The sequence below is a fragment of the Labeo rohita genome, chromosome 1, assembly GCF_022985175.1.
Source record: "Labeo rohita strain BAU-BD-2019 chromosome 1, IGBB_LRoh.1.0, whole genome shotgun sequence".
Classification (NCBI taxonomy): Eukaryota; Metazoa; Chordata; class Actinopteri; order Cypriniformes; family Cyprinidae; genus Labeo; species Labeo rohita.
Window position 1 is genome coordinate 15,953,852 of NC_066869.1, and position 23,794 is coordinate 15,977,645.

Below are 23,794 nucleotides of genomic sequence, written 5' to 3' on the forward strand. Positions count from 1 at the left end.
ATTATGTGATGTGATGTTAATATAACAAGGCAATTTAACTGCCAAAATCCGCTTTTTGCCTTAAAATGTTCTTATGACCATCATAATAATACAGGTGGCAAATGAAAAGCAACATGATGAATTACAGTTCACCGTGAGTCACCTGTCCATAAAACATTAACAATACTCGTATACACAGTAGACTGTATACTCAAAGACAAAACACCATCAGGGAAGCAGGCATGACAATAAAATAATGTAATAAACGTTTCATAAAATGACATAAAATGTAGCCCAAAACACTCTGATGTGCATAACTGATAAAATATGGAGAAACTAAATGATTTATATACAGTGTAATCATGTGTGATTATGTCATTTTATGGGACATCTGTGATGTCCTTTTACCGATTTTCACAATATATTGTATGTAGCACTGTAGCATTTTTACTTTTTCTGTAAAAATAACAAATATTTTTTACAATGTAGGAAGTTTAACATGCTTTAAGCATCTTTCAAGTCATAATCTTTTAGTAAGACAATGTAAAGCCTACAGCCACATACGCTCTGGACTATACTGTTTTAGAAAAAAAATGTCAAAGCGCTCATTGTCCCCTTGTTTTCATAACTAAATCGCCGCGCAAAGATAGCAGTGACCTGGCATCTTGAAATCTCATTACTCGAAGACAAAGAAACATTGAGTCTAAAGCGAACATACACAAAGACATCAATATGTGAAGACTCTTGGCTGGTGGCCATCGCTGTTCCCTTTTCATGCACAGATATGCTGAAATAATTATTCTGATTGGCGAAAACATATTATATAAAAGTGGCCATTATGTGATCACAATGTTATTCTGTTGGGCTTGATGACAAAGTTCACTGAGTCTAAAATACAAAAATATACACTTGTCCTAGTTTGTGTGTAATTGGTTTACTGAACTAGTGAATTCCTGCGTTTATTGTAGGGTTTGTGTTATCATAGTCGAGCAAGCAACTTCTGTGTGAAATATATGGGACATAAAACATCTTCACAAGCAATCATTAACATCTTGGTGAATTATGAAGTCCAGTGACTTACCCGTATTGGCTTCAGGAAGTCCAGGTTGGACAAGAAGTGGCTTTCTGCATTGTTCAGCCATTCAGCAGATGACTGACAGATGATGTTTTGTGTCAGCTCAGACACGTCCTTATCGGCAATAGTCACAAAATCCTCCAGAGACGTGGTATTGCACAGGTCTCTGAGATGAACGCCGAAGCCTTTAATAAGCACCTGTGGATAACAAATAGCAGTTGAAATCAGCTAAACAAACTCTTTGCATTCATAATTTCAAGTTTGCAACATGAACGCTGCCATCTTTGTATCACGGCCACTTTTTAATCCAATCATCTGAGCTCTAAATGTCATGTGAATATTACACACAAGTCAAATGTTACGTTTAAAGGGACAGTTCATCCAAAATTGAAAATTACCACATGATTTTTCACCGTCAAGCCATCCTAGGTGTATATGACTTTGTTCTTTCAGACGAATACAATTTATAGTTATATTAAAAAATGTTGTGGCTCTTCCAAGCTTTATGATGGCAGTGAATGGGTGTTGAGATTTATTTTCCGGTGAGAATATGCCAGTCTTACATAACCAAGTTTTGTTTACACCAAAGGAAGTTTTGTTGATCAATGTTTTGTTTTGATCTCTCCACTGCGTTTCCGCTTTCATCACGCCCTGGTTCACCACTCTCTTGTGAATGCACGGACAACAGTTAGCGGAGCTAGAAATTACGGTTTGTAAAGTTTTAAATATGAATATTTATCTTACACAAACACATAGATTCACTTCAGGAGGCCTTTATTAACCACTGGGAGCCGTGTGGAGCACTTTTTATGATGGATGTATTCACTTTATTGGACTTCAAAATCTCAACAGCCATTCACTGTCATTATAAAGCTTGGAAGAGCCAGGACATTTTTTAATATAACTCTGATTGCATTCATCTGAAAGAAGAAAGTCATATACACCTTGAGGCCTGAGGATGAGAAAATCATGGGGTAATTTTTATTTTTGGGTGAACTATCGCTTTAAGCCAGCAGATCTCTAGAGAATGGTTGCAAATGATTGTAAGAAAGTACATTACGTGATTACATAATTACACATTCTTTCTTTTGGGAAAGAGGCCATGGACAGCCTTCCTTTGCCCTACAGAGAGACTAAAAACACAGCCTGTCCAACAAACAGAAGCCTTTTTTGTAAGATCGTGACACTCTACCAGCTCCGTCACTCTCTCAGAGACTCTGCACAAACCACCATTCAATTATTAAGAACAGGATGTGCCGAAACGATTTCTAAAGGCTAAATTGGGACCTCTTAAGATATGGCTTAAGACAATGACCTGCATATACATTTTCGCTCAAAAGTTTTTGAGTCTCTTGTACTCACCAGTAACAGTAATATTGTGAAATAGTATTACAATCTAAAGAAATTGTTTGCTATTTGAATATATTGTAAAATGTATGAATTTTAGCTGAATTTTCAGCATCATTACTCCAGTCTTCAATGTCACATGATCCTTCAGAAATTATTCTAATATGCAGATTTGCTTCTTAAGAAACATTTTCTATTAAACCTGCAAGCAGCCTTGAAAGGGCCCTTGCACCTGGGCTTACCGCCACCTGGTAGTTTTAAGAAAACAGTGAACGGTGAGCAATATGCATTTAAAGTGGTAAATAAAAAGTCAATTATATGTGCCAAACTTCCTGCTGCCAGCTGGTGGCGCTACACCTATAACTGAATGTTAGCATGTAGATGTCTTCAGGTCAGAACTTTTATCAAATGAAGTTTGGTGCAGATTAAACATGGTATGTTTGAGTTCATGTAAAGCATGACATATCCTGTCGCCAACAGGTGGCGCTATGATTATATCTGAATATTGGCCTTTAGATGTCTTCAGGCCAGGACTCTTACTAAACATGAAGTTTGGTGCAGATTGGACATTGCATGTTTAAGTTAGTGTAAAACAAATCATTTCCTGATGTGAATTTTGGTAGCGATCGGACATTGTATGCCTGAATAATAACAACTTTTTCATGGCGAAACATCAAACTTTGTCACACCGCCACGGACACGCCCTTCAACGAAAACTCAACATCTTTGCAATTTAACATTGCAAAGGCCTTTAGATTAGACTGATCAAATATAATGTTGATGTCATTAAATCTCTATGAGGAGTTCGTTAGAGCGTAAAACATGCCACTTTCTGTTGCCAGCAGGTGGCGCTATGGCTATAAGTGAATATGGTCATGGGCACATGTTCAGGACAGGACTCCTATCAAACGTGAATTTTGGTGCAGATCAGACATAGTATGCCTGAATTAATGTCACAAAGGGCTTTAGATTAGACTGACCAAATTTGGTGTTGATCTGTTTAAATCTCTAGGAGGAGGAGTTCAAATGCAACGCCTGAAAAAGTGAAAACGGCACGAAACTTGCAGAGAAAATTCTAAATAACAGACTTCCTGTTGGGTTTCGGACTTCGTACCAAGAGACTTTTTTGTAGGTATTGGTGTGTTACATGTGTCTACCAAATTTCGTACATGTATGTGAAACATAGCTTGAGGGGCACTTTGCTGAAATTTTATAGGTGGCGCTATCGAGCCATTTTGCCACACACACTTCGGATTTTTAACACCTCAAAAATGTAATTCATTTTGGAGAAGAAGAAGAATCGGAGCAATTCCAATGCGGTCCTCTCATCACCGGTGCCCGGGGCCTAAATATTATCAATGTTCTAATGCAATGAATCTGATAAAGAATGAATCTATTTTTAGACGTATGCTATGTGAAGAATGAAATGCTGGGCATATTTTTAATAAACGGAAGCCTGGTGTTTTCAAAGTAGCATCTATCTTGCAGCGCATCTGTCAGAGGTGCTGGGAATCGGTCGGCCTGTGTCAGTTTTCCAGGAATTGTCCTGTGGCTGTGGTTCTGCAGGGCAACAGTCATGTGACTCCACCCTCCACCCCCTCCCTCTCTCCAATGGCACAGCAGCACGTGTACAGCTGTGCAGGACATTCATCATCCGCAGCATCTGCCCGTGATGTTGTATCCCACCACACCAAGGTCATCCGCATGTGAGAGCGTACGGACGCATGTACGAGGCTTTGAAAAACAGACCGCTTCATATCTGGACGCACCAGCATGTTACGTAACGGTCCCAAGATAGATGACAGGCTGCAATTTAATGACGACGCCAGACGGTGTGTGAAATATTTTAAGCGCTACATATACATGTGTGAAGGTAATTAAAGACAACACCCGCAGGGCAAACAACATAAATTTGTGAAAAAAGAACCTGTTGATTTTAAGAGCTTTTAACAGTTTTTGAACAGCTCATGTCATGCACTTCATTTACCTTCTCCAAGTTGACGTTAGCCTCCACTATCTGTGTCACAGCATGCTTGGGCAGGGTAGCATTTTTCTCAAGAAACACAGACAGCGTTTCATTATCACGGAGGAAGTCCTTCAGCTTGAACCCTAGGAGAAAAAGAAAAACCTTTAAGACTAAAAACATAAGCATGAAATACCATAATGAATGAACATAATCAAATATTGAATAAGAAAATATTTGATATAAATATCAAATTCTTAAATATTTATTCATTTTGCTAATATAATGTAAATAATATAAAAATGTATTAATGTAATACTACAAAATGCTTTGTTATAAAGGAAAATACTACTTTATTATATATATGCACTACCGGTCAAAAGTTTTTGAACAGTAAGATTTTTAAAGTTTTTATAAAAGTCTCTTCTGCTCACCAAGTCTGCATTTATTTGATCCAAAGTACAGCAAAAACAGAAAAATTTTAAAATATTTTTGCTATTTAAAATAACTGTTTTCCATATGTATATATTTCAAAATGTAATTTATTCCTGTGATTTCAAAGTTGAATTTTTAGCATCATTACTCCAGTCACATGATCCTTCAGAAATCATTCTAATATGTTGATTTGCTGCTCAAATTTTTTTATTATTATTATTATGTTGAAAACAGCTAAGTAGAATTTTTTTTAGGTTTCTTTGATGAATAGAAACTTCGGAAGAACAGCATTTATCTTAAATAAAAACTTTTAGAACATTATAAATGTTTTTCTTATCACTTTAGATCAATTTAAAGCATCCTTGTAAAAGAATTCATTTTTATAATTTCTTTACCAAAAAAAAAAAAAATGACTGGTAGTGTATATACACACACACATATATATATATATATATATATATACAGTAGTCAACATTTGAAGTGGATCAAAACTTTTCAACAAAGTTGTCCTAAAACCAAAACAATACCCGCTCTTGTCTTAGGACAACTTTGAGGAACTTTTTTGATCCACTTCAGATGTTGACTACTATATATATATATGTATATATATACATACATAGGTTATATAAGCTATAGTAATTTATATCATTTACATATTAGAGTTAGATGTCATGTCAGAACAATGCTGACTAACACCGGTCAATTTGTTGTTTTTCAATTGCACCATGAATGATATTATTTTTAACAAAGGGTGTCGTTCAGAACATTGTGAAAAGTACGACTCCTCTGCAATTCCCAACTCAATGATAAAGCGAGTGAGGCAATGCAGCCGTTACTGATGCACTCACGTGAGAATTGTTCATTTAGCTCTCAATTCCGAGTTCATCATGCAAGATGTCCACGGTAAAGGATGGAAGGAAAACAAAAGCAAGAAAGCAACTACAGCAGCGTTCTTCACAGCGCTCATTGTGTTATGTGTCAGAACATTCCAGAAGAGTCATCGGTATGAACTGGTTTGAGTCAGTCTCTTTTCTCTGGGGTTACTACAGGTCATTCCCCAGCCAGTTCTCTGAAATCATCAGAGAGCACTTTTCAGATGTTCTTATTGTTGTTAAACTATTCAGGAAGTTTTTGGGAAATGAGCTATACAAAATTCCAGGGGGTGCAGAATTTGTGCAAAAACAGTAAAAACACAAACGCAATTGTTAACATAAATACTTGAAAAAAAGGTTTTCACAATGATGCCATAATAGAATCATTTGTGATGCCTCAACGAAATTCTTAAAAGAACCACATGAAGAGCGTTTTAAAAAAATTAAAGAACTATTGTCCACTATGAAGAACCTTTTGTTGAATGGAAAGCTTCCATGGATGTTCAAGGTTCTTCATCAAACTACAGACGTCAATAAAAACACCTAAGAGTACAGAGCTATAAACTGTGAACACAGACCACAAAACCAGTTATAAGGGTCAGTTTTATGAAACTGAGATTTAAACATCATAACATACTGAATAAATAAGCTTTCCATTGATGTATGGTTTGTTAGGATAGGAGAATATTTGTTCAAGATACAACTATTTGCAAATCTGGAATCTGCAAAAATAAAAAAAATTAAAAAGATTGCCTTCAAAGTTGTCCAAATTAAGTTCTTAGCAATGCATATTACTAATCAAAAATTACATTTTTATATATTTACAGTAGGAAATTGACAAAATATCTTTATGGAACATGACCTTTACTTAATATCCTAATGATTTTTGGCATAAAAGCAAAATTGATCATTTTGACCAATGCGATGTATTTTTGGCTACTGCTACAAATATACCCATGCTACTTAAGTTTTGTGATCCAGGGTCACAAATATAAGATCAAAATATAGCTCAGATTATTTGATTCATATCTGAGAAGCTGTTTTGAAACTCTTATGAAACTCACCGAGACACGTAGGATTACTAACATTTTTCCTGAGGAGACAAATCTGACAGATCTTAAGATCACAGTCAGATCAAATCTCCACTGAATGCACCACTCTTCTAGAAGAAATAATTAAGATATCAAAGACATTTCATTTTTTTAATTTTTCTCAGCTGCTACGCACTCTTAAAGGTTCCAAAAGGGTTTTTTTTGCAGCAACGCAACAGAAGAACCATTTTTGGTTCCCAAATTATCAGTTCTTCACAGAGCCATTTATTCATAGTGTTTTTTTTTATAATCTAATAAACCTTTTTTCCACTATAAAGAATCTAAAGTGGAATGTAATGAACCATAGATACCCTAGAAGTTTAGACATCATTTTAAACAGTTTAATGATGCAAGTTCCTCCTTTACAGAACCGCAGAACAGAGTTATCATAGCTTCCTCAAATATTGTACCAGAATGCATGCACACGTATGCATCATAAGCATCTCTGTGGCATGAAATGATCATGCTTAACCATTGTGACTCTTGAGGCTTTCTATTCCACAGTGGGCAAAGCATGCATCCTAATCCTCAAGCCCCAGGTGCAAACATCAGCCCCTCCGGGAGCATTAATTAAATGCTGTCAACTGTGAGTACATGCAACTCCCAAAAGCCTCCCTCAACATTTGTTACACTGAGTCTGTCTAAATAAAGGTCACAAAGTTATACATTTATAAGAAAGTGTATTGTGAATGTTAGTGGATTTTGCAAGTATCACTTCTGCAAGTGGCCATATTTGAGGCAAAACAACAGCCCATATGATCTAAAGACCTGACTATAATACAGACTTATGCAGAGCTACAACGCAACTACCTGTCAACTGCACAGCAATGCATAAAATTTAATAGTCGTAGGCCTATATAATGCTATAATAAAAACCTTTTAATTAAAGCAAGAGAAAAAAGTGAACAGATACGAGCAGATAACCACTTCTGTAGTCGTTCATGGTCAAAAAATGACTAATACAGAACGTTTCCTAGTTGACCTTCAACACTGAATCTCAAATGAGGAACCACATCTAATCTGAATTTCAGACAGGAAACAGACACACAAATCCCTCTGGTGTTTCCATTTCAGTGGGTACACTGATGCTCGTTGGGAATTAGGGTGTGGGGACTCGCTACTGAAACTTCACCGCACACTGACCCAGCTAGTTATACTGTGACCGATGTGAGAGTAAATAATGCTATAAAGTGGTAGAGTGACATTAGAAATGGTGAAACCTGATACCAAGAAGAAATACTGATCTTTCAATGCATTTCACATCACTCACAAAACATTATTCTTAACATAAGTGAAGGGAACGCTAAAGATTCTGATTCTGATTTGTTAATGATTCCAATAATAATTTTTTAGTACTTTTAGCACAATACTTTGTTCTGACTACAAACTGAACAAATAACAATGCTGTTTTTGGTAACATACACTATTGTTCAAAGGTTTGGGGTTTAATGAGATTTTTAAAGAAATTACTTTTAATTAGCAAGGATGCATTAAAGACTTTTAACATGTTCCAAAAGATTTCTATTTTAAAGAAATGTTGTTCTTTTGAACTTTATTTCATCAAAAAAAAAAAAAAACTGAACATTTTTTTGTCATGGTTTTATATGACACTGAAGACTGAAGTAATGGTGCTAAAAATTCAGTTTTGCAAGACAGAAATAAATTACATTTTACAATATATTCACATAGAGAATGGTTATTTTAAAATATAATAATATTTCACATTATTAGTGATTTTACACATTTTTTTGACGTACCTTCAGTGTTTCTCTGCAGTTTTCTCAAGGCCCGGACGAGTCCTTTGAAACCTTCAAAGCTCTTGTCATGTTGGCTGTAGAGAAGAATCTTCTTGGCATCGATGAAAAGTCGTGAGATGCTGCGAATGATGACAGTGACATATATGAAGGATATGTATATATAGTCTGTAAAATCCAATGGAGACCCAAAAGTCAGTATACTTACATTGAGTCATTGAAGTTGCCCACTACCCCGGGTGTCTCTCCAGGGGTCGGGTAGCGAAAGCAGGGGTTGTTGGCATTGCAGATGATGCCCTGAACCCATGGTAATGTCCCCGCGGATGGCATGGCCTTGTTGGGAAAGTGGCCTGAAAAGGAAATCAGATTTACAACAAATGTTTGAGATTAAATCTTCAACAGTTATGAAACCAACAAGAAAGTGCAACCACATTTCTCCAATCTGATGTATGTAATGCAATAAAATAAAGTTAGCTTTATTTGGAGCAATGTGCACAGAGTAATTATGCAATGGTTTGCACAGGTTGCACACACAATTCCTGGAAGCATCCCTGCAGAAATCATTTCCCTTAAATAAATTCTGTTTAAAGAGCATATGTTTTCACAAACTATATACATACTGTAACATTTTCTTCTTGCTATTCTTCCGGGTTCTCGTTTTCTGATTTGAAACTAACTCCGAAATAGTTCAAAGTACAGGAACTGACACGCTGCAAGAAAACTGGGTTTTAGAGATCTTGTGATATATAAAATTTCATGCTGTTCCTGGAGCTGTTTTGCTGTCCTTGACCTCCCCTGGGGACTGTGTGATTTCCAAAGAGGAGCAAATATTGACGCTTGAATGAAGTAAGACGTGGTGACACAAGAAGACATTAAATAAAACGCATTCAGAATATTTTCAGCTCTTCGGTGCAAACCATTTGCTTTTAAAAAGTAGTTAACAGGCTTTAGAAGAATGCAATCAAATTGATATAGACCAGACCTTACTTAGTTAATCTAGTTTAGTTTATTTAATCAGATTTATAGGGCAAGTAAAGATTAATCTAAGCTCAAATCACATATGCATTTGCATTCATTTTGTGCTTGCGTTTTGGGAAAAGCAATCTTAGGCAACTTACATTCATGTTGTTCGTATGGAGGATAGTGGAGTCTGACAGATATCAAGATGAAAAAGATGAAGAGTGGCCATATGATCTCGATCAGCAGCTGAATCTGGAAAGGAATGCACACAATAGTGTGATATTTACTCGTTTGTTAATCATCCCAGATTGTTTTGGTTCCGAACTTTAATTTGAATTCAACACATCATATCTGCTATTTACATATCATGAATAAACTCTTCTAGTGAAGTCCAGAAAATCCAGTTTATCGTGACGGTTGACGGCTTTCCTGTTGACAATCTAGTTCATTTGCTGAACCTCCTGTTCATATGTTGTATGTACATTCACTGACAGGATGTTATTTCTTTAAGAAAAGTCTGATAAGAGCAGTTTCTCTATCATTTTACATTAAGTACGATTAGTAATTCAATAACAAATATTTCACTAATACATCTTAAAATCTCTACTGCAGCACTACACAATAAAATGTTCCGAATGATTACAAATCCTAAGTAGTTTGTCTTTTTATTTATGTATTTATTCATTGCTTTGAATACGGGGGTTGGTGAGTCGTATAATGCCGTATCTGTTGGTGACCCCCGAACCTCACAGATGTCACCGAACAAACAAAATGGAGCCTGGGGACTCCATATGTTTCAAAAGGGATTCGTTTTGTTGCATATGCAACATTTTTGTTTATATTGTTATTTTTATTACTCAGTTGCTAAATGCATTTGGTGTGAACTTACAGTTTGTCTCCGTCGGTAAGTGAAGTTCTTCCACAACAGCAAACCCAACTGAGTGGAGACAGCCATCTTGCCACGGATCCAAACTGTCCGTGCCTCCTCTCTGCAACTGGCAAGACAATAAGAAGCAAACAAAAGAGATAAAGCTAAAGATGCCAAGCTCAATTTGATCAGTCAGCTATCTATGCATCCTTTATCAAAGTGGGACTTTTATAATAAAGGACAGAGTTGCATTAAAGTAAACAGAGACATCAGGACAAGTAAACAGTTTACGGATCGTTAGAATTTCCCTTTAACATTTCACCTGATTTCTTCATGTATTTTTGATAATTAAGATAAAAAATTAAGTAGGTTGTATAACTATGACTAGAAAATGTTAGCAAGGTAAAATAGTAATTGAAACAGAAAGTTTTGGCATTGATATAGTAGCTTATCTTATCTCGTACAGAAAATTACAAGGAGTGAGAGGAAACAGTGTACAGTGTCAGTATGTGGGTTGGTACATTGCATAATGAACTGAATCATAAATATGTCCATGATGATGTCCAACTGGTGTTTAACTTAAATTGTTTAGTAATGCATTTTTAAATAATCTAAATAGTTAGCATTCTTACCTAAATGTATGAGTCAAGTCTATATTAGAGGAAATTACATGTACATTTTTTCTGCATCTATTAAGTTATTCAAAAATGCTATTATAAGACTATTTCTCACATGTATATTTAATTAATGTTTAAAATTTTGTCCACCATATAAACAATGTGGCATAACCATCACCCAAAAGACACGTTCCTGTCATGTGGCAAGAAAAAAAAAATCACCTTAATTTGTCACTGAACCATTTATCATTCATTAGCAGCCTGTTTTACTTTTGTCATTTGTACAGTTTGTACAGATATGGCACTGTGTTAGGTCATTTGCGTTATATTCTTTTGGTTTTCAAACAGAATATCATAAAGAGCGTCCCTAGCGGACGCGTTCATTTTTATTATTTTTCGTCTTGTTTACCATTTTCTTCATCATACCGTTTCTCTCGCATCGCTCGCATCGTACCCTAAGTCTGTCAATATGCTTGCACTTACACACCAAGTGTCAGTTTTTAGGCTTAAAAGGCGTGAAAAATAAGCATGTCCGTCACGACTGACTGAAAATATGTTAAAGCAAGATATGATGTAAGAAGAACAGTCTTTCACATATTTGTTTACTATACACAATCTTGCCACTGTGAAGCAAAATACGAAATGACAGCGATTTATACACCGAGCTATAGACCTAAACCGCTGTTTTGACCATCAAAAGTGTTTATACACATGATGTTTTAAAGATGCAAAAGAGTTGAGGAGCTCAGTGTGCTTTTCATTGTTCCGCAGAGGAGAGGTTACTCTCGGTCATTTCGCGCAGACTCGTTTACCAACAGATGCTGGAGCGACACGCGAGCACTTACAGTCTTCTTTGTCCAACTTGTCATTTTCTTAATAGATTGTGAATGCCAACAACAGTCAGTAATACACAACACTTCAACATACATATCTGCAGCAAAGCATTTAAAACATCAAAACTCATCAAGTGTTTAAAGACACAATCGTGTAAGTTCTTAAGAAAAACAACAACAGCGCGTTTCTGCTTAAAGAATTAGCAGGTTGAAATATTCATTTGCTTACCAAGCATAATTACTAAAAGATAAAAAGTGTCAACGTGTAATCTGATTACAACAAAAACGACTGCCACCAAGCTTCAGCGCATCGCAACTCACCAAAGTGTTTACGATAAAAAGACACAAATGCGCGTTTGCGTAGTTTATTGGAAAAACAACAAAAGCGTGTTTCTGACATAATTAGCATGGTATTTAAAATATTATTGATTTATAAATTAGTATAAAATTACACTTGACACAGCTCACTGCTCCAAAAAAAAAAAAAATAAAAGAAAGAAAGAAAGCCAGCGTTACTCACCGTTATATCGTTCTCCGAAGTGATTATTCCTTATTGCATATAAACTGTAAATCCTTTTGAGATGAGAGAAAAAACAGCTGTTCTAACTCTCTCAAAGCGATATTGTACTGGTGGTGCTTTGTGCTCTTATGGACGGACCTTTTTGCTCTCCTCCATCCTTTTATATCGATGTGCGAGGTTACTGTCGGTCAAACGCGCTGCTGTTTGTCTTCGAGCCTCCATATATGGAAAGCACGTGCGGACCCAAAACAGCTCTTAAAAGGGCAACGCGGATTCACTCAAAATCCGTTATTTTACTTAATTTTGTTCATCTTAAGCTACATGTTCGTTTATACTATAAATATTATGCGTTTAATATTTATTATATGGCCTAATCTATTATATGGCCTTGCAAATACAGTTGAGGTCAAAAGTTTACATACACCTTGCAGAATCTGCAAAATGGTAATTACTTTACCAAAATTAGAGGGCTTGTAGAAAATGCATGTTATTTTTGATTTAGTACTGACCTGAATATGATATTTCACAAAAGACGTTCAAGTCCACAAGAGAAAATAATAGTTGCATTTATAAAAATGACCCTGTTCAAAAGTTTACATACACTTGATTCTTAATACTGTGTTGTTACCTGAATGATCCACAGCTGTGTTGTTTTTTGTTTAGTGATAGTTGTTCACAAGTCCCTTCATTGTCCTAAACAGTTAAACTGCCTGCTGCTCTTCAGAAAAATCCTTCAGATCCCACAATTTTTTTGGTTTTTCAGCATTTTTGTGTATTTGAAGTCTTTCCAACAATGGTTGTGTGATTTTGAGATTCATCTTTTTCACTGAGGACAACTGAGGGACTCATGTGTAACTATTACAGATGGTTCAAATGCTCACTGATCCTCCGGAAGGAAAAACAATGCATTAAGAGCGTGAGGGTGAAAACTTTTGAACAGAATGATGATGTGTACATTTTTCTTATTCTGCCTAAACATCATATTTATTCAGTTAGTACTGCCCTTCAGAAACTACAGAAGATACTTACATGTTTCCCAGAAGACAAAATAAGTTAGATTTACCCTGATCTTCAAATTCTAAAAGTTTACACCACCGGCTCTTAATGCATTGTTTTTCCTTCTGGAGCATCAGTGAGTGTTTGAACCTTCTGTAATAGTTGCATATGAGTCCTTCAGTTGTCCTCAGTGTGAAAAGATGGATCTCAAAATCATACAGTCATTGTTGGAAAGGGTTCAAATACACAAAAATGCTGAAAAAAACCAAAGAATTTGTGGGATCATTCAGGTAACAACACAGTATTAAAAATCAGGCATATGTAAACTTTTGAACAGGGTCATTTTTATAAATTCAACTATTATTTTCTCTTGTGGACTATATGTAAATGTCTTTTATGTGAAATCTCTTATTCAGGTCAATAACATGCATTTTGGTAAAATAATTAACATTTTTCAGATTCTGCAAGGTGTATGTAAAATTTTGACCTCAATTGTATATGAACGTTTGCTGTGTTCAGCCTAGCTTATTTTCAGATATGTTCAGATGTAAAAATGGTGATGAAGTGAGTACATTTTTCAGCATATAGTGCATTATATGGTAATATCTTAAACCAGCTTTAGATGGTTTGCTGGTTTTCGCTGGTTTAAGATGGTCTCACAGACTAGCCAAGCTGGTGTTAAGCTAGTTAAACTGTTCGCAAAGTATATTAGGATGTTTTTCTCTCAGCACAGATAACTAGCCAAATCTAAAATCGAGTATCCTACATTTGTTTTTTGTCAAGCAACTACCGAAGTGTTTTTCTGCACACATAACAACGTCTACCCACACCGATTTCTCTTAGGAATGAAAGAATTGGAGAAAAAAGGGACATATCTTCTCTCCAGGTCATCATGACCTCTGAGAAATGAAGGCAGGCTGTAAAACACTTAGACATAACCCAGAGCTGGGCCTTGAGTGAAGATACCGAGCAAGACAGATATATAGCACTAGATTAGGAATTTAATTGATAAAGTGCCCTAGAAATCCACATATTACTCAATATATAATACATAGTATTAAAAACACAGCACAGGTGGTGCATGATGAAAGTTTAAAGTCAGCTTCTATTTTTAATACCGAATCTTTGGAAGGGATAGTTCACCCAAAAATGAAAATTCTGTCATTAATTACTTACCCTCATGTCGTTCCAAACCCGTAAGACCTTCGTTTATCTTCGAAATACAAATTAAGATATTTTTGATGAAATCCGAGAGTTTTCTGACCCTGCATAGAGGCACAGGTCAAGGCACAGAAACATAGTAAGGACACTGACAAAATAGTCTTCTAAAAATAAAACCGTTATTTTTATTTTCTTTGCACACAAAATAGTATTGTCATAGCTTCATAAAATTACGGTTGAATGACTGATGTCATGAACCATTTTAACAATGTCCTTACAACATGTCTGGGCCTTGAACGGGGTAGTACCCTTGCTGTCTATGCAGGGTCAGAAAGCTCTAGGATTTCATCAAAAATGTCCTAATTTGTGTTCCGAAGTTAAACGAAGGTCTTACGGGTCTGTAACACATAAGGGTGAGTAATTAATGACAGAATTTTAATTTTTAAGTGAACTATCCCTTTAAGTCATGTTAAGTTTGTCTATTCTCAAACTTACAGATAAAGGAAATGCATTATGTTTACCTATTCCATGGACTTTCTGCATCACTGGTCTGGATAACCATGAAAAGTCATCCATTAATGAAATGCATCTGTGTAGTTGACACACATCACATCACATTTAGGATAAACTTTATGCATTAAGGAAAGTGTATATCTGACTAATAATAAGTAATCCACATTTCTTTTACACAATTTTAAACTCTTTTTATAGCAATATAGCTTACAATAGGATGAACTTTTAAAATGTATTTTTTTAATATGAGGGCGTAAAATGTTGTGTTGGAGTATAGCATTTCAACTACCCAAAGTATTTCACAAAATATGCATGCACGTCAACTACCAGTTAATTAAATTACCACATATGAAATATATTGTCATATGAAGTAAAAATATATGAAACCTTTTAGAAGTTGTAACAATTTCATATATTAACATATATATGTAGCCCATACAAATATGTATATGTAACAATTTTTGGACATCATATATTGTTGACATATATGTACATATAACTTTCACTATCGGGATTTTATATATGTGACCCTGGACCACAAAACCAGTCTTTGCTTGGGTATATTTGTAGCAATAGCAATTTTTTTATGCCAAAAATCATTATGAAGTAAAGAACATGATCCATGAAGATATTTTGTAAATTTTCCATAAATATATCAAAACTTAATTTTTGATTAGTAATATACATTGCTAAGAACTTCATTTGGACAATTTTAAAGGTGATTTTCTCAGTTTTTAGATTTTTTTGCACCCTCAGATTCCTGATTTTCAAATAGTTGTATCTCTACCAAATATTGTCCTGTCCTAACAAACCATACACTTTTAAACTAGTAAATCTATATTGATAATTGCTGTTTTCAGTATAATAAGTGACACTGTGAATCAAGCAAGCAGAATCCGGCCTGTCTGTTTCTAACCACACAGTCAAAAAGAACACTGTGATACTGATTTGACTGAGGGGTAGGTAACATTGTGCCTTTTGTGTTTCTGGTCATGTGATAAACACTTTCATCCTGTTTTTCATGCCGTTCACCTCTCTGTGGTCACACAGGCCATGAGGCAGCCAATTGAACAACGCTGCCCTCCTGCCCCAGTATCCTCTGCCAGTTTTGTGGAGTTGAGCATCAGGGGTGACACTGTACTGTTGACACAGAGAACGAGAGCGAGGAACGAGAAAGAAATAAACAGCATCTGAGCGTGACATGTGAAGACTCTTCACAAAGGAAACCACAATCGGGTCTGGAGAGCTAAGAGAGGAAGTTTAATATTCAGACTGTGGTAAACTCAGTAGACATGTGATCTGAGTTGGGGGGACTTAAAGGAGCAGTTCATGCAAAAATTAAAGAGTTTTTTTTTTTTTTTTTATTCACCCTCATTGTGACTATCTGAACTATACAGACAAATATGTGACCCTGGACCACAAAACCAGTCTTAAGCCGCTGGGTTATATTTGTAGCAATAGCCAAAAATACATGGTATGGGTCAAAATTATTGATTTTTCTTTTATGGCAAAAATCATTAGGAAATTAAGTAAAGATCATGTTCCATGAAGATATTTTGTAAAATTCCTACTGTAAATGTATGAAAACTTTTGATTAGTAATATACATTGTTAAGAACATTATTTGAAAAACTTCAAAGGCAATTTTCTCAATATTTAGATTTTTTTGCACCCTCAGATTTTTAAATAGTTGTATCTCGGTCAAATATTGTCCCATCCTAATGAAAAGCTTATTTATCCAGCTTTAATATGACGTATAAATCTCAATTTTGAAAAAATGACACTTATGACTGGTTTTGTGATCCAGGGTCACATATGCTAACAATTCAGTATGGTGGTATTACCGTGGCACTACCACAGTGTTTTTAAAGGGTCATCCTCACCTGGTCACTGTAAAGCAATGCCACTGCATGTAACAACACTTCTGTTATGTTACTGTTAAGTCACTTATCAACTGACACGTAATGAGAAGATGAACTGTTTACTGCTTCAGTTGGTTTTTAGGTTATAGCACCGGCACACATACAGTTCCCAGCATGACCTGCAAAACCTGTTGCCCTTTTAAGAGCACGCACTTCGGTATTGCACAGCAGCAAATTGCTGCCTTTGCATGCGAACGGATCCATTGCTTATAACGTTATACAAACAAACGGTGCGTTTCTGTTGTCTTATGCTAAAAAAAACGATGTTTTGTGGCACCATTATTAGCCTACATGTCAATTATGATACCTGGGGTCTCTTAAAACACAGAACCAGTATGACACAACCAGAAAACGTTTTTAAAAAACATGATCAGTACATTTTCAAAATCAGAGGAAAAAAAACGTTTGCGCTGCGAGTTTCTAGCAATGTAGCAGTCTAAAATGCCTTAAAATAAGATAATTATGCGGAGTCAAACAATATTTCGCCGGGGGAAGCGAATATCATCACTTATTTTCCCTCTCCTCTCAGCAGCTGAGCACAAAGAGTCGGTTTGTCCGATAGTAACCCCGCGAGGGGGAGGGGGTGCTGGATAAATATAGTTCTGTATATTCGGGCATCATAACATCTTGCTTTTTAAAGAATATATTAACGTATTATACATTTTATTCGACGTTTCTTCACCTTAATCGATTCGTTCTTTGACTTTGTCACCCGGTTGAACTCTTTCCGCTACACGCACGCCACTATACATTAAACCAAACGCATTTATGAAGTACATTAAGTGTGTTAAATGTATAAAACCCACAGGTAATGACATTATTAGTCTAAGACGTATGTAAATCTACGACATCCAGCGCTCTGCAGTACTGCAATGACCGAGAGTAACCTCGCGTCAGAACGCGAGCAGCAGAAACTGGGTGAAAGGGGACGTGACGTCACTCGACACGAAGCTTCTCGACTGCGGCGTTTACGTGATCGTTAGCCCTAAGGCATGTGATGGTTTTACAGCTATGCATTCACTGAATACAAGTAGTTAGTTCCTGGTATGAAGCTGAATTGAAGTCAGGCCAGTTAATACAGCTGGTCGGAGGAAGAGCGCTTATTGGCCAGCCGCAGGTGTGATGCTGAAAATATTACGTCGTGATAGAAGCACAGATATAGTTACACAACAACGCTAAAATGTCAAAACATTAACTTATTTCTAAATGTAATTGAATTTTATACCGCAGAGTGTTAAGAAGGCTGTATTGTCACAAACTAAATTAAAAAATGTAGGAGTAATATTTGATTCCAGTCATGTGCAGCACATTGTTAAGACCTCTTTTTATCATCTCACACTGTAAAAAATGATTAGTTGACACAACTTGACTTAGTCAAGTCATTTTGTTGCATTGACTTTAAGTTTAGCAAACACTAGGTGTTATGTTCACTCAACTTATATGTAGTTGTTGAAATAACTTGCAGTAAATTGAGCCAACGAACTGTATCAATTAAAAAGCATGTTGTTGCCAATCAGTAAGTAAGTAAGTAAAATGTATTTATATAGCACCTTTCACAGACAAGGAGTCACAAAGTGCTTTACAAACTGTCAATAAAACGGATCAAACATGCATACAATAAGATCTACCATAAAACAACACACAAAACCAATCTTCACAGAAATAAACTAACAGGCAACCATTGCTGTTAATTAAAAGCAAGTCCAAAAAGATGCGTCTTCAGGTGTTTTTTAAAAGAATTGACAGAACCCATAGTTCTCAGTGCTAATGGAAGAGAGTTCCAAAGCCTCGGTGCCACAGAACAAAAAGCACGATCACCTTTAGTCTTAAGACGTGTTCTAGGGACAGTTGAAAGGTCCAGGTCAGAAGACCTTAAAAACCGACCCGGTGAATGTTTATGTAAAAGATCCTGAGTATAGAGAGGTGCCTGACCATGCAAGGCTCTATAAGTGATAACTAAAATGTTAAACTGCACTCTGAATTCAACTGGAAGCCAATGAAGGTCCTTGAGTACAGGTCTTATATGAGACCACTTACTAGTACCAGTCAAAAGCCTTGCAGCTGCATTCTGTACAACTTGTAGTCGCTCCAAAGAAGACTTATTCAAACAAGTATACAGAACATTGCAATAGTCCAATCGTGACGAGATGAAGGCATGAGCAAGCATCTCCATCTCTTTTCTTGAGACCACCGATCTAATCTGAGCAGTGTTCCTGAGATGGAAAAAACATGAGCGAACTACAGACTTTGCATGACTGTTAAAACATATGGCTCTATCAAAAATAACACCTAGATTTCTTATTTCGCTGTGATCTGAAGTAGCTGAAACCCCCAAAACCTGTGTAATATTGTCAGGAGCAAAGATCATCATTTCAGTTTTATCCTTATTGAGTTGCAAAAAATTGTTTGCCATCCATTTAATAATGGAGATTAAACAATCCTGCAGAACTGACAGTTTATCTAGACTGTCAGGTCTAAAAGAAATAAATAGTTGAATGTCATCAGCATATAGATGATAAGATATTATTTTAAAACTGTTAATAATCTTGCGAAGAGGAAGCATATACAGGCTAAACAACAGAGGGCCAAGCACAGAACCTTGTGGCACACCGCAGGACAAAGGAACAGAATCAGACATAAAGGATCCAACAGATACAGAAAAAGTCCTGTCGGACAGATAAGATGAAAACCAATCCAGAGCTGATCCCGAAATACCTACTAAAGAATGTAATCTATTAATCAAAGTGCAGTGATCCACAGTGTCAAACGCTGCACTGAGATCTAACATAGCCAACACGGAACATTCACCTGCATCTGCGGCCATCAAAATGTCATTAGAGACCCTAAGTAGGGCAGTTTCAGTAGAATGATTTTTACGAAAGCCTGATTGAAATTTGTCATAAATGTTATGAGTTTCCAGAATATCATTCAACTGCATTGCTACAGCCTTTTCCAAAATTTTGGAAATGAAGGGCAGTTTAGAGATAGGCCTATAGCTGTTCAACGATGTAACATCAAGATTACTCTTTTTCAAGAGAGGCTGAACCACAGCATGTTTAAAACACCTAGGGACCTGGCCCAACTTTAGAGAGAGGTTAACAATTGAGACCAAACATGGACCAATAGCTTGTTTTGTGATGTTCAGAGTTGATCTGTTTATCTGACTATGCTGTTTGTCACCGTTGTTGAGATTCATACACTGGTTCTTGATGTCTGTGTGTACCTAAACAAAGAGACTTCTTCAGAAAGGTTTTTTTTTTTTTTTTTAAATCACAACAGCTTGTAAGAAATTCTCCTAAAACGTATAAAAAAGACAGGATCTTTTGTTGTGCAATCACAAGGCTGACACTAATTATTCAAGACAATATTTATTTGACTATAATCACTGAATTTGTTTAGAGTCTAATCTCTGAGTTATATTCGCAATAAAGGAAATATAACTCAAAAATTAAACTCCAAATGAGTTCAATGATTCAGATCAAAAAATGATTATGTTAAAACATAATCATCACCACCTGATGACTTGTGCTCTTGGCTTGTCTGGCTGTTTTAACACAGTCACAGTAGCCAAAGAAAATTTAAAGTTAAAAATGTAAGTGTCAAGAGCCCAACTAATGCAAATACTGATCACTATAATGGTTGCTTAAAAATTGTGATTTTTCTCCTTTGGTGATTCTGCTTGTTAACATCAGGTGTCTACAATAATGATCAGTCATCACTTAATTAATCATTAATTATCTGCGTCTGTCTCAACTTCGTTAAAAAAGCATGTCATCATGACGTAGAGTATCTGGCACATGTGCATTACACAGAAAGTTGATAGAACCTATGTTTTGTTGTTATATGAACATGTTATTTTAAGTTTTCAGTTCCTATTGAAGTTGGGGTTGTTCCAACTCGTCCTATTGTGTAGTGAGACACTGCAAGTTGACAGGACATGATTTAACTTGTCCACCTGACTAAAACTCAGAATCATTTTTTACAGTGCAGAGATTTTGCTAGACTCCGTTCTGTGCTGTCCTTCTCTGTGACTGAAAGGCTTATTAATACCTTTGTTTTTTCTCGCACCAATTATTGCAATGCACTTCTTGTTGGGGTTCATAAAACCACACTTACTAAGTTGCAGGATGTGCAGAACTCAGCTGCTAGGATCCTGACTGGTGCCAGGAAAAATGACCACATTACACCAATTCTTAAGTCTTTGCACTGGCTTCCGGTCAGGTTCCAAATAGATTTTAAAATCCTTATGCTTCCATATAAGGCACTGCATGGTCTGGCCCCTCAATATTTGTCTGCACTTTTAATCTCATATTCACCCAAGCGTCACTTACGATCATCACAACACGTCAACACGTTTGCGCTCTGTAGGGGACAGGGCTTTCTCTTCCTACGCCCCTCAGCTCTGGAACGCGCTCCCTCCACAAATTAGAGATGCACAGAATATAAGTATTTTTAAAACTTACTTAAAAACTCATTTTTTTAGGTTAGGTTTTTCTTAACCGTTTAGATTTTTATATCTTAGTTTGATTTTATTTGGTTATTATGTGTGTGTTGGATTCTTACTTGTTTGTTTTATCATGTACAGCGCCTTGAGAAACTGCTTTAAAGGCGCTATATAAAAATAAAGTTATTATTATTATTATATTATTCCTGTATGGCAAAACAGCATTTTTGTCCATGACCTGGTCACAGAGGGAAGATTTCAGGGTAATACTGTTCCACCAAAGGGATTCTCAATAGTTTCAGCTGAACTATTTGCCACTTAGCCTACTGATTCTGTGTAACATCGATCAGAGATCTTACATGGCCTTCAGTGGGTCAAAGGATGTTTGTTTAAAATAGGTTATATTTGTGCATGCTTAAAACATACAACGGCACTAATAGTATTTAAATACTTTTGGACACTAAGGTTCAGATATGTTATTATTGTTAATATTGTGAATAGATTTTATGGTAACACTTTGCGATTAGGTTTATAGTTAGCATGAGTGCTTTAGTTAACATGGACTGAGAATGAACAATACTTCAGCATTTATTAATCTTAGTTAATAATTTCAGCATTTACTAATGCAAAGCAAAAGTTGTGTTTGTTAATGCACTGTTAACATGAACTAACAATGAATGTTTTTTCTTTTCATTATTTAACATGAATAAAGATGAATAAATAGTGTAATAAATGTATCATTCATTACTATATACTATATACTATATACTATAATAAGTGTCATTCATGTTAGTTAATACATTTACTAACATTAACTAATGGGACCAAAGTGTTACAGAGTTTATTTTATTATTATTTATATATTATATTTTTAACATTTTTAGTGTGTTTATTTTTGTTTAAATTATTAAGTTTTGGTTTTTAGTTTTATTTATTTTAGCATCAATCTAAACTAAATGAAAATGAAAAATTTTGCCTATATATATATATATATATATATATATATATATATATATATATATATATATATATATATATATTTCAGATAATGTTTGTTTATTTCAAATAATGATTTTAACGATAATAACCCTCCTTGAATGTCTGAATGTCATTGCATTAGACACAAGACCAAAAAACTGTTTGTTGTAGCTTGAAAAAATGTTCATTTTAAATTAATTTTGAAATGTTTTGCTGAGAAAAGTGCTTGTGCTTTCTATAAAATAAAGTAATATGTGACCCTGGACCACAAAACCAGTCATAGGGGTCAATTTTATGAAATTGATTATGGATTTTATGGAATTGATTTATACATAATCTGAAAGCTGATAAATAAGATTTTCATTAATGTATGCTTTGTTCGGATAGGACAATATTTGGCCGAGATACAACTATTTGCAAATCTGGAATCTGAGGGTGCAAAAAAAAAAAAAAAAATTATTTGGAAAATATAAACAAATAAAATCTTGGATGATGATTGTTTGCCATATGATTTGTCTGATTTTGGCCACGTGGCATTTTGGGAAACTAATGGTTCATATATGAAGTTCCCACATTTCCATGTGACATATTTAGATGAAATCTATGTGAACGTGGCACTTCACCTGAACCTCATGAACTTCATGTGAATCTGAGCTTTGCTCAAAACCAGACAAACATTGCTTAACATACATTACTGCTTAAACCTTTGATTCCCTTGTGTGTGTGTGTGTGTGTGTGTGTGTGTGTGTGTGTTTCTTTCTTTCTTTCTTAGCTAAATCTGGCCTTAATGTACTGTAATCTTACCATGTGAATATTTTATACCAATATAAATATGAATTAAGAGATTTCTATCATGCTACAATACTTCGTTAATAATAACAGCACAGTGTGATAAGTCTTGCATTCTGGAGATGATTATTTTCTTTTTTTCCACTTGCAAACCTTCCATTTTTGGCTCATAACAGCACATTCCCTCTTAAACCTACACCACATTTCAACCATATTTCAGAAGAAATTTTAAAACAGTGGCTAAACTGTCAGAAGTAAAGTCTGACAGCCTCTGTATGACATGTGTGCTCTCAGTGCTTGAAAGCCTAGCAGCTGGTGTCAGACAGAGAGGGACATTCATAGGGAAAACAGCTGTCAAGAACACCCTGCTCACAACATATGTGATTGTGCCGCTCTGTGTTTTGCCAACATCATCAGTGTGGGTTTTGAAGCCGGAGGGCTGGTGTAGGGCCCCTCGACAGGACTCAAAATTGCTGACTGCATGCACACTTGAACTGCAGCCTTTCCTGGATTCCAACTTACTGTTTAGAGAGATACAGTGAGGCTTATTAGCAGTGGTCAGCAGTGATTTTTGATGTATGAATAAGAATATCCTGTACCTTAATAGTACACATGCAAGCAGGAACCTCTAAGTGTGTCATTTTTCGTTTTTTAAAAAAGGCTACTTTATCTTAACCA

The 23,794-nt window shown here is 35.6% G+C and overlaps 1 protein-coding gene across 4 annotated transcripts in view; it reads right to left on the minus strand.

Annotated features, from left to right (window-relative positions):
• abca1a (ATP-binding cassette, sub-family A (ABC1), member 1A) overlaps positions 1–12,478 on the minus strand; it is a 44,064-nt gene extending 31,586 nt beyond the window's left edge. For all 4 annotated transcript variants that reach the window (XM_051133616.1, XM_051132796.1, XM_051132031.1 and 1 more), the window contains exons 1-7: positions 12,315–12,478; positions 10,366–10,471; positions 9,635–9,728; positions 8,725–8,866; positions 8,520–8,638; positions 4,389–4,510; positions 1,061–1,252 (exon numbers count right to left, since the gene is read on the minus strand). In XM_051133616.1, the coding sequence (XP_050989573.1) occupies positions 1,061–1,252; positions 4,389–4,510; positions 8,520–8,638; positions 8,725–8,866; positions 9,635–9,728; positions 10,366–10,431 (735 nt within the window). In that variant the 5' untranslated portion in view covers positions 10,432–10,471; positions 12,315–12,478. The remainder of the gene's footprint in view (positions 1–1,060; positions 1,253–4,388; positions 4,511–8,519; positions 8,639–8,724; positions 8,867–9,634; positions 9,729–10,365; positions 10,472–12,314) is intronic.
• Positions 12,479–23,794: the final 11,316 nt, after the last annotated feature.